We start from the raw sequence: 12,359 nt of genomic DNA, 5'->3' as shown, positions 1-12,359 counted from the left end.
TGTTTTTTTTGCAGTGCAAGTCAATGTTTTTATTGATTCCATTTTGGGATAGAAATTAAATTTTCATCATTTTTTTTTTATTGTGACAATCTGTCAAAAATGTCTCCCTGCTATTAGAGTTTAGTGTCAGGTTCTGAGTCTCACTTTTCCTTGTAAGACTCTGCTATTTAAATGTATTTCCTTTCCTTTGGGGAAGAGAGGATTAATGTCAGTATTCCCTGCCAGCAAGCAGTCTCATTACGATCTCAGGCGTTTACGGTTAGGACCACTCCCAGTCCCTTTATATACCCTCTCAGTTATTCGCATTCATTTAGATGGTTGGCCTGAAGATGAAAGGAGCTGATGGAGCCCTCTCTTGAAGTTGCTGTGATGGCTGCATTCTTGGGTCTAACTGCAGCAGTTCATTGTTGGTGTTCCCCGATCTGTCTTTCTTCCCTGGTGTGTTGTTTCAGTGCAGTGGTGGGACTAATGATCCTTACCTATCCACTCCCTAGCCAGGACTATTGTAGGGTCACTTAGGGTTTCAGGTTCCTGATCAGCGACAGGAGAGGAACCTGTATAGGGACTGGCTAGGAGTGCAGGGTACAGTGGTAGGTAAGTGAAGGAGGTGTATCTTCTCTTTCACTAGTGCTAGGGCTCATTGTTGTTAAAGTGTCCCCGGTGTACCCCTTGTTTGTCGTGGTGTTACCCCTGTTAAATTGTGTGTTTGGCCTCATGCCGGACCTTCCCCTAGTCTGCGTCGTGACACAACCCAAAGGGCAGCACGGTGGCTCAGTGGTTAGCACTGCAGCCTTGCATCGCTGGGGTTCTGGGTTCAAATCCCACGAAGGACAACATCTGCAAGGAGTTTCTCCCTGTGTTTGCGTGGGTTTCCTCCCACACTCTAAAGACATACAGATAGGGACTCTAGATTGTGAGCCCCAATAGGGACAGTATTTCCAATATATGTTGTGAGCCGCTCTGAGTCTTTGGAGAGGGGCGGCATACAAGTTTGACAAATAAAAACACAAAAACGCAATTTTTGTCATTTTGATTCTTTTTTCTGTTTGTATTGTTTACTGGTTGGGTTAACTAGTTTTATATTTTTATAGATCAGAAATTTATGGAAACAGTGATACCCAGTGGAGGTTTTTTTTATATATATATATATATATATATATATATACCTTTATTTTTAATGGAAAAAAAGGGGGTGATTCAAATTTGTATGTTTTTTTGTTTTTTTTATAGTTTGGGGGGGAGGGTTGCTCTGTTTTTTTTTACTTTTTACTGTATTAGTTAGTTCCCTCAGGGGATAAATTGTAAAATCCAGCTCACCATCAAAGTAGTTCCACTCCTGTTTGATGCTTGGACATTGGCTCCACCACAGCCAGAAACGAATGCATAAATAGTAGATGTCCGGCTCTATACATAGTTACTTCTTTATTGGAATACAATTAAATACAGGACATCAAATAGCAGGCTGAAAGTATACTCGAAATGCAGAGATTTGGGTGACATCTTTGAGCCATTTGATTTCCTGTATTTAATTGTATTCCAATGAAGAAGCAAATATTTGTAGAGCCGAACGTCTTCTACTACTTATGCATCCCCTCTGGGGACTTGAACCTTCAGTTCTCTGATTGCCTATATTATATACAGCAATATTTTAGAAATCTTGGTCTCATTTGAACTGGCAGGCTGGGCTTCAGTAGAATGCTGTGATTGAAGACACAGGAATATGCCATAGCAACCTAATGGCATCCTGCGATCATGTCATAGCGGGACCAATGGGCACGTGGAATGGCACGCAGTAAATGTCATTGTCACAGACTGACAGCAGTATCTATCTCTTACAGCTCTGCTCCACCTGTGGCTGTTAGAGGCAGATTTTGGCCGTGTGGCACAGTCGTTATCTGCCTGGTATAACGTGGACTCAGCCTTTGATGCACTCCATACACCCGCCTCCGACGTGCGTCATACATGTACAACGGATGCTCGGAAGAGGTTAATGATCATTAAGTGCAATAAGAAAATCAAAGAGATCACCCGTCAACAAAAAATTACCTCCAATACCTTCGTTTTAGTCAACATTTAAAAAGACTTGTCATGTGCAAAAAATGTAGAAAATATCTCTGAGTTCTCCTGATTCTCTCGCCTCTTTTCCTCTTTCTGTTATTTTTCTCCATTGCAGAGATATTCGCATTTGTTACTTATGGAGCGCAATATGTGAAATCTTCAGCGTCTTCTCGGAAAGAGTGAGCGTTCAACTCTCCCTCACAGATACTGACATTCACAGCTTGGCAGATGATCCAGCAGTCTTAGACACTGCCAATCACAGCTCAGCAGAGAGGGGTGAAAAGTACGCCTTTAGAGAAAACTCTGAAGAAACGCCCAGATGGACTAGAAGCAGAGATTTCACATACTGTGCCCCAAAAGCAACAAGTGTGACTATTTCTACAATGGAGCGTGAAGTGTAAAATGGAAATAGCGGCAGAGTCAGGGGAGCTCAGGGATTTCTGAACAAGTGACATGTCCTCTTTAAAGGAATATACATTTACATACTGTGACCAAGGGGTGCTCAGTAGTGCGGTTTATTTAATCAGTAGAAATGAGGATTTACTATATTACAGCACCACAACATATTCTCTAACATTGCACCATTTTTATGAGAATATAATCCCTACCTGCCTCTCTTCTATACAATGAACTACACTCGGCTACAATATGAATTAAAAATTATTTTCCTAAAAGTACGTAATACAAGTACATAAAATCTTATGATTTGGAGCCAATACATGACGCATGAGAGATCACATGCACCATTCATTATCAGAACGAATCTTTTAATTTGTTATCAGATAAGAATGATCCCAAAAATATTAGGCCGGTTTCAGACGTCCGTGTTTAATCAGGTACAAGCCACATGCATGGGTATGGTCCTACTTGTGTCATACGTGTGTCATATGTGTGACATCTGTGTTTGCATACGTGTGACACATACCGGAGAAAACACGTGTCTTTGAAATAAAAATATTTTCTATATTCACCTGTGTCTAGCGCTGCTTTCTCCAGCTCTGCTGCATCCCGTTTCTGACCCGCACTAATTATACTCGCTGAATTTGCACTGCACCTAGGAGCTGGAAGCAGGAGCATCGCTGGAGACAGGTGAGTATCCAGCAACAAGTGTGCATGCAGTGATGTCCAGGAGGTCATCGGAGTGCCCAATCAGTTCTGATGACCTCCTGATGACACCCTTGCGACACCGGCGCTACAGCGGGTGTCAAGACGGTGACTTGACGGGTTCATCAGAGGTCATTGGGAACTCCGGTGACCTCCTGGATGTCACTAAACACACACTGCTTGCTTGTTGAATACTTACCTGTCACCGGCGATGCTGTCCCCGGCGCTGAACCAAGCGATGCGGTCCCCAGCAATGCTCCTGCTTCCAGGCCCGAGGTGCAGTGAATAATCAATGAGTATAATGAGCGGAGGTCAGAAGCAGGAGACAGCAGAGCCGTGGAAAACAGCACTGGATACAGGTGAATATAGGAAATATTTTTATTTCAAAGACCCGTGTTTTCTCCGTTAAGTTTCACACGGATGTCACACGGATCACATCAGTGTGTGGTCCGTGTGACACCCGTGCTGCTGGAGAAAAAACTGACATGTCTCCGTGTGTGCGTGCGGGGCCACGCGTGGTCATACGGTCCGTGTGAAAAGACGGACGTGTGTGTAACTTTATAGAATAACATGGGTACGTGTGGCATCCGTGCTAAAAATGGATGTCACATGTACCTGAAACATGGACGTCTGAAACCAGCCTTAAAGTAATTATTTTTCATTTTTTGATGGTATAAGTAGCATAACAGCCCTCCAATTTGAGGGGGACTGAAAATTTCCCTGCAAGTCCTGACAAAAGTTGTAAGATATGGATGACAAAATATGTTGGGAAGTTTCACATGGTGACAATTACCAGCATATTAATCACTTCAATTTTCAATTTTCAGGATTTTCTAAAGTTGTGATCATCAATCAGTGATTGGACATTATTCCAGAGTTCATTTCATAGCATTCATCAGCTCAGGAAACAATATTTCATGTTATGTTCATGTCACAAGGAGATTTTTGCAGGCATCGACAACTGTCATAGCGGCGTCAGGATCTGTAGAAACTCCAGATTCTGGCACCTTACTTGCTAACTTCTCATGTCTGTGATCAGCGGAGGGAGATGTAAACATCGAGCCACAGACTCAGGCAGGCTTCCAAGAGTTAATCTCTACTGGGCTGCTTGTTAATCTCTTTGCACAAGTTGTGGGGGAGCACGTCATGTTCGCTCCCCTCCTATATATGCTGGGTGGACTATTCCATTAATGCCAGCTATAGCTTACCTATAATGGTCTGATGAGGTGTTGTGATCCCAATTAACTGGTGATTTTTTGCATTATTGCTGTCAGTGGTTGTAATGTTAGCCATTCATGTCTTTGTTGCTACCTTCCAGCTCTTGCTTTTCTCCTTAGTCACTTAAGGCAGCTTTACACGGTACGACCGATTGTGCAATTTCACAATCGATCGTACCCGCCCCCATCCTTTTTGCGTCACGGGCAAATCACTGCCCGTGTCACACAAAGTCAGTAACCCCCGTCACACGTACCTACCTCTCGTGCGACCACGCTGTGGGCGGCGAACGTCCACTTCCTGGAGTGGGAGGGACGTTCGGCGTCACAGCGGCGTCACACGGCCGCCAGCCAATGGAAGCGGAGGGGCGGAGATGAGCGGGACGTAAACATCCCGCCCACCTCCTTCCTTCACATAGCCGGCGGCGGCTGCGTGACGCAGGTGAGATGCTGTTCATCGTTCCCGGGGTGTCACACGGAGCGGCGTGTGCTACCACGGAAACGACGAACAACTAAATTAAACGATATTATGGAACCTAGCGACCAGTACACGACTCACGATTTGTGAGTGATACTGCGTCGCTAGGAGGTGTCACACAGGCCGGCATCGCCAGCGATGCCGGATGTGCGTCACAAAAACCGTGACCCCAACGATCTATCGCACGATAGATTGTCTGGTGTAAAGCAGCCTTTACTGTTTATTCCTGTGAGTTTTCAGTGTGTCTGAGTTTTGGATTTCCCCTATCTGTCAAAGGGTGCTTTACACGCTGTGACATCGCTAGCAATTGCTAGCGATGTCATTAGCGATAGCACCCGCCCCCGTCGTTGGTGCGATATGTGGTGATCGCTGCCGTAGCGATAATGTTCACACGCACATACCTTTACAGCGACGTCGCTGTGACCACCAAACAATCCCTCCTTCAAGGGGGAGGTGGCATCACTAAGCGGCCTCCCAATAACAGAGGAGGGGCGGAGATGAGCGTCCGGAATATCCCGCCCACCTCCTTCCTTCCTCATTGCCGGTGGACGCAGGTAAGGAGATGTTCGTCGTTCCTGCGGCGTCACACATAGCGATGTGTGCTGCCGCAGGAACGACGAAAAACATCGTACCTGCAGCAGCAACGATATTTTGAAAAGGAGCGATGTGTCAATGAGCAACGATTTTTCAAGTTTTTGCGCTTGTTGATCGTCGCTCCTTGGTGTTACATGCTGCGATGTCGCTAACGGCGCCGGATGTGCATCACTAACGACGTGACCCCGACGAGATATCGTTAGCGATGTCGCAGCATCTAAAGCACCCTTTAGTCTGTGTTGCCATCACATTCATCCTCCTTCCTTCCCTGGAGGGTAACAGATTTGATCTGGTCAGGAGAATAGTAAGGCACAGGACTCTGGCGTCTCCACTTTCAGGAGTAATATGGAGGTCAGGGATAGACTAGGGTCCCCTAGCGTGAAACGGGGGGGGGTATATCATTGGTGTAACCTGTACAGCCGCAGAGGGGCCAAAGAGGGAATGGGGCCCATTTCAACCTCCAAACCTGGTGGAATGCTGGTGCATTTTGATGCATTTTTGGACTGAAAAGTGCCCCTATTATGTGGTGTGAGGGACAGTATAGGAGCCCCCCATTCCTTGCTATCCTGCAGTCACATCATGACAATTTGGATTGCAATGTCCAGAACACATATGTGGACAGACTTGGGCAGCTGCATTATGTGTCAGGCAAGAGTGCCTGCTGTGGAGGAGAGGTATACAAAGAGCTAGAAGAAGTGCACCGTCCACATAAACTTGCATAAATATTTGTCTGAGCTTGAACACTAGCTGAGGTTGCCAATAAAATTAGCGAATAGATGAGTAATGTGAGAAAAAGCACAAGTAGCAGCCGCTCGTGGCATAGAGCTACCACAACATCCTACACTGTCATCACAATTACCGTAGCATCATCGGAGCCAGAGGCAAACGCATCTCCACTGGGGTAATACCTAGGAAAAAAAGTGATGGTGAGTGCGGATAAACATAAAGATATTGTATTAGTACACAGCATTAATGTAACACATACATCACACTGATCTCAGATGGGGGAGCAAAAACCTGTTTCTCTTATCAGTCACCACTGGTTGGTCTTTTTAAGTTTTCCTGCAGTGTCATAATACATCCTGTGATCTAAACCAAATTACCTTTTACAGATATATCTTCACTACAATATTATATATTATTTGTTGTACACAGCGCTATCATACTCTGCAGTCCTGTATATCACAAGAAGAGCTGGCTCCAATGCAGGATCTATAGCTGCCTCCCTCCTTCCATGTGCCATTTACAATATTGATTTTGTTTATTGGCCGCCCCCTTAGGTCCGGACTCAGGTGTATTTTCTACCTCTTTAACCCTAGAGCTACAGGAAACATCTGCTGTAACATTACTGCCAGCCTATACAACTGTCCAGTGCTCATGTTACCTATCAAATCTTTTTTATCATATTTGCACAAAAACTGTGCATTTAAAACACTAATTATAAATAGGAAGCATGGAAATACACAAAAACATTAAAACATGTACTAAATTTTCATCCCAGCTACACTCGCACAATAACATAGCTGTAGAAAAAGACATGGACTGCACGTTCAAAAATCATAACTGAATGTAGTGCTGCCAGGCAAAAATTGCGCCACGGCGCTGCATCTTTAGGCTTAAAAAAGTTAGCGACCCACTGAGAGGTTTGCTGTGACGTGGCAGTGGGCTTCATACAGTCTGTTCAGGATGTTAAAGAGGTTGTCCCCTATTTTTACATTGATTGCCTATTAGGATAGGTCATCAATGTCTGATCGGCCGCGGTCCGACACCCGGCACCCCCGCCGATTAGCTGCTCTCAGTCCCTGTGGCGGCAGGAAAGCAGACATGCTCAGTTCTGGAGCTGCTTTGTCTTCTGATAGTGGCCACGGATGGGTCCTGCACATACACCTCCTATTCAGATGACGGAGCAGCTCCAGAATCGAGCATTTCCAGCTGCCTGCCGCCGCAGGGACTGAGGACAGCTAATCGGTGGGGGTGCCGGATGTCGGATTCTGGCCAATCAGACATTGATGACCTGTCCTAAAGATAAACCATCAATGTAAATTAGTGGACAACCCCTTTAAACTAAAGGCCCTGTCACACACAGATAAGTCTGCGGCAGATCTGTGGTTGCAGTGAAATTGTGGACAATCAGTGCCAGTTTTGTGGCTGTGTACAAATGGAACAATATGTCCATGATTTCACTGCAACCACAGATCTGCCAAAGATTTATCTCTGTGTGTGACGGGGCCTTTAGAATCTCCTGTTCAGTTGCAAAAATGTTAGCTTAGCGGCACTAGATCAACATCTGATTTTTGGATGGGCAAGCCATGTCTTTTTTTTACCGTTCTGGCACTGACAATATAAACTACAGTGTACTTTAAATTCTGTTGCATATTTCACAAATAAACCAGTATTTCCTGCATGGAGACGGGTCATTCCCACTGAAAAGACTCTTGCATTCTTTCTACTGAGCCAGAAAATTACCAGATTGACAAGAAATATTGTTCCTAAATAAACTGGTTTGAAAACTGGTGTATATCGTATTTTCCAATGTATAAGACGACTGGGCGTATAAGATGACTCCCAACTTTTCCAGTTAAAATATAGAGTTTGGGATATATCGTATATACTCGAGTGTAAGCTGACGAGAGTAATGTCCCCATTGTTTAGTGATGTCCCCTGCTGTAATGTCCCGTGCAGTATTGAACCCATTGTTTAATAATGTCCCCTGCTGTAATGTCCCCATTGTATGGTAATGTGCCCTGTCCTTAATGTCCTGTGCAGTAATGTCTCCATTGTTTAATAATTCTCTCCTGCTGGTCCCTTCTGTCCCCTATCATGCAGTTGTTTATACTTAATAAAAGATATTCTCACCTCTCCTCCATGCCTGCGCTGCCTCCAGCTGCTTCTTGCAGTCCTCACATAGACTCCTCCGTGATAGCGTGAACGGAGCGGCCACTGCAGACTGTCGTCATGACTTTACTACAGTTGAATACTTTACACCTCCACAAAGCATTCAACTGCAGTAAAGCGTGTCCAATACACAGGGCCGCCGCTGCTGTCAGCGCTTTACAGCAGCTGAATGCTTTGTGGCGCCGTAAAGCATTAAACTGTAGTAAAGCCATGACGACATCTTGCAGCGACCGCTACATGCACAGTTGCTATCACAGAGGAGTCTGTGTGTCTGCGGACTGCAATAAACAGCTGGAGGCGGCGCAGGCACAGAGGAGAGGTGAGTATCTTTTATTGTGTGTAAAGTGATAACACTAAACCAAACAAAAAAAAAAAAACTCCTAAAAAAATGTATACTTCATTCCTATATCAATTAAAAAGGTTATATTCATGCAACCAGAGACACACAATGTGCATAAAGTGTTAGATACACCGGATGGAAAGTGTAAGGGTAATTGTATCTTGGGGCCGTGCAGATCAATGGTATATAAACCTAATAGATTCAGATGCTGGACCCTAGGGGATATGACTCACCCTTAATTGGTCCCTGCCTAGCAATGGGGCTTTAAGAACCCTAACTTTCTTGGTGCCCCCATTCCACGGCGGCTACCCCTAATGTATCCCTTACTGACTTGAAAATAACCATCACCAAATTTTCCAGAATAAAGTGCTAAGTGCAAAACCACATATACACATACAACAGACACAGATTAATAGAGCGGTTGCTACCCAAAGAGTCAACAGCAATAAATATTTACACTAGGTGACACCTTAGAGTTACCCAGGACTGGTATCACCAGTAATTCACTGGATCCATTGAAATTGAACAATATGAGATCGAGGCACCCTAGATTGTCACTTATTAAATTCACTAGCAAAGAAAGATGCAAAAAAACATACAGCTCACTGGTTGAATGTCTATAATCCAGGGATTACAGTTCACATATAAAGGATAAAGCACCATACTCCATTATTCCAAGGATAACATGTTCCCAGAAAAACCCCTAGAAAGAGGCATGAATCATATCAGATGACTATAGATAGGTGGGGGAGAAAAAGGAATACGCCCATTGAGTACTTTACGATTTGTTGGTAGCGCCTCCACACCTACTGTCAAGTCATGCATGTCCGCAAAGAATTACAATTCATATGTCAGCAACGCTCAGTTGTGTCTTTGACCTCGCCCTTCTCCCAACGCGTTTCCCCCCATTTGTACCTGGGGTTCATCAGGGGATCAAAGCTGACAACAGGGGAGAAAGTCACATCCCCGTCGTCCTTTCCAAACAGTTCAAGAAATATATACCTGGTATCAATACACCGTGGGGTATAGCATGTAGATCACAGGAGCTCATAGCCAGGTGTCTCACAGTGTCCTGACACCTGCTTTATCCTTTATATGTGAACTGTAATCCCTGGATTATAGACATTCAACCAGTGAGCTGTATGTTTTTTTGCATCTTTCTTTGCTAGTGAATTTAATAAGTGACAATCTAGGGTGCCTCGATCTCATATTGTTCAATTTCAATGGATCCAGTGAATTACTGGTGATACCAGTCCTGGGTAACTCTAAGGTGTCACCTAGTACAAATATTTATTGCTTTTGACTCTTTGGGTAGCAACCGCTCTATTAATCTGTGTCTGTTGTATGTGTATATGTGGTTTTGCACTTAGTAATTTATTCTGGTAAATTTGGTGATGGTTATTTTCAAGGTAGTAAGGGATACATTAGGGGCAGCTGCCGTGGAATGGGGGCACCAAGAAAGTTAGGGTTCTTAAAGCCCCATTGCTAGGCAGGGACCAATTAAGGGTGAGTCGTATCCCCTAGGGTCCAGCATCTGAATCTATTAGGTTTATATACCATTGATCTGCACGGCCCCAAGATACAATTACCCTTGCACTTTCCATCCGGTGTATCTAACACTTTATGCACATTGTGTGTCTCTGGTTGCATGAATATAACCTATTTAATTGATATAGAAATAAAGTGTAAATTTTTATTAGTTTTTTTTTTTGTTTAGTTTAATTAGTTGATACCCCTGATACTATATCCTTTTGGTCTTTTGTTTAAAGTGATGACACCCAGCGTATAAGACGACCCCTGAATTTTGAGAAGATTTTCAGGGGTTAAAAAGTTGTCTTATACGTTGGAAAATACGGTATATTTATGTATTTTTTTTACTTTTACATTGCCATGTACATTACAGAAGCATTGCATACTGACCGGACACTATTGATGTCAGATTCATGAGTCTCAAATGACTGAATGCACTGGCCAGTCCGCATATCCCAAACCATTGCTTTCTTGTCACAGCCCTAATGGGGGAAAAAAAAAATCTTAATATACATCATGTCCATTACTGACTGAATTTTTAAGGGTTAGGGCTGTATACATCACCTTACATTTTAGTCCAAATCAGATTATATTACAATTATTTCACCCTTTATTTCCATAGATGCAAAGATAAGCGGCTGCCGGACTCCTCTGGTGTCACATTTGTTAGAAATAATAGGGTTGGATCGTAAAAACCCAAACTGTCTCACTCTCTTAGGCTTGACAGTAGAGGGACTTACAGCCCCATAAATATGACATTCCTCCAAAATCCACATCTATGGCTTATTTATCATGACATCCCACAAAGAACAGACAATAGTAATACTCCTACAAGGTTATTGTAAAGGCTTTAGGCCATGGTGTAGCCCCTGACCCTAACTCACTCGTCCATTCTTCAGCACTGGTGTCAGTTGCACATGTTAATCGAACATTTTACAAAATTCGATAATTATAATGATGTATTTGGAACTGCTGACATTTACAGACGTAAACCAGTAACTTAATGACTGTACATGTTGTAATAACCAGCACTCTATACCAGACGGCCGAGGTTCTCTGTTCCGGTGTCTGCATTACAACATACAGAGCATTTTGACATAATTGGACAGATGCCTACTCGGTCATCACACTCATGAACTAGAAAAGTATCCACAACCTTCCTTCACTGACTGCCATTTATCAATTGTTAATTTGTCTCATGAATTTGGTCTTTCTTATAAGAAAAATAAAACGTTTCCAGGAGGATCACAGTATATACTTATTGTTTCTAATTTTTCATCACTTACTCCAGATACAAAGGTATTTCCAGTTTCAGATGGTGCAAGGTCCAAGCACAAAACATCAGCCCCGTGCCCATGAAAGCTTTGCAGCAGCTGACCGCTCTCCACATCCCAGAGGGCACATGTCCCATCTCCACTGGCAGTCAGAATCTGAATATGAAAACAAGCATATTCTGGGTCATAGTTAGATCATCACAAAAACATAGATCATCTATGTTTCATTTTTAAGAGTTCCCAATGTACATAAACATGGCTAATATTACAGTACTAAGGCCAGATTCATTTATACTGGTGTATGGTACACCAGTCTCAATGATGGGTGTGCAGGGGTAAGATGCACCTAATTCATTAAGAAGTGAACATCACTTAATGAGTTAGGCACCATCTTATCAGTGGCGTGCGACTCTCTGAGTCCCTAGCTCTGTGAGTCCCTAGCTCCATTTGGCAAAGCTGCTTAAACTGACAAGAAAAAAGTCAAATGTTGCAAAACTTTTGCTCAAATTTGTGTTGCACAAAAAGTCTCTGACATATGAAGGTGTTTTATGTTAGGGTGAACTCTTACAAAGTTCCACAAGTTGCCTACTGCCTGATTCTAATTGGTGTGGATCGAGTGCACACTTGAAAAATGAGATCAGACACACAGTCGGATATTCATCTTTCCTCGACAAAAGTCGGCCCAGGCTCTGACTGATTTATTCAAGAGCATGCCTTTATATAACCTAGGAAAGGGGCATGGTCAGCTCTACAGTGAGCATACTTGGATGTGTCCTTTGGTCAGTGGGTTGAACAATGTTTTAGTCCATGAGCTGATTGGTGGGGGTCATCGTAGGCGGGTCTATGATGTCATTGGATGGATCCATGGTGAT

General features: G+C 43.6%; 1 protein-coding gene across 1 annotated transcript in view; it reads right to left on the bottom strand.

The window, feature by feature from the left end:
* Positions 1-12,359, bottom strand: part of GNB5 (G protein subunit beta 5) — a 75,830-nt gene that overhangs the window by 21,634 nt on the left and 41,837 nt on the right. Inside the window, exons 6-8 of the mRNA XM_075345781.1 lie at positions 11,500-11,643; positions 10,604-10,695; positions 6,308-6,356 (exon numbers count right to left, since the gene is read on the bottom strand). Of these exons, the coding sequence (XP_075201896.1) occupies positions 6,308-6,356; positions 10,604-10,695; positions 11,500-11,643 (285 nt within the window). The remainder of the gene's footprint in view (positions 1-6,307; positions 6,357-10,603; positions 10,696-11,499; positions 11,644-12,359) is intronic.

Source organism: Anomaloglossus baeobatrachus, chromosome 4, assembly GCF_048569485.1.
Source record: "Anomaloglossus baeobatrachus isolate aAnoBae1 chromosome 4, aAnoBae1.hap1, whole genome shotgun sequence".
Classification (NCBI taxonomy): Eukaryota; Metazoa; Chordata; class Amphibia; order Anura; family Aromobatidae; genus Anomaloglossus; species Anomaloglossus baeobatrachus.
The sequence above is the reverse complement of the archived record's forward strand: the minus strand, read 5'-3'. Positions and strand labels throughout refer to the sequence as shown.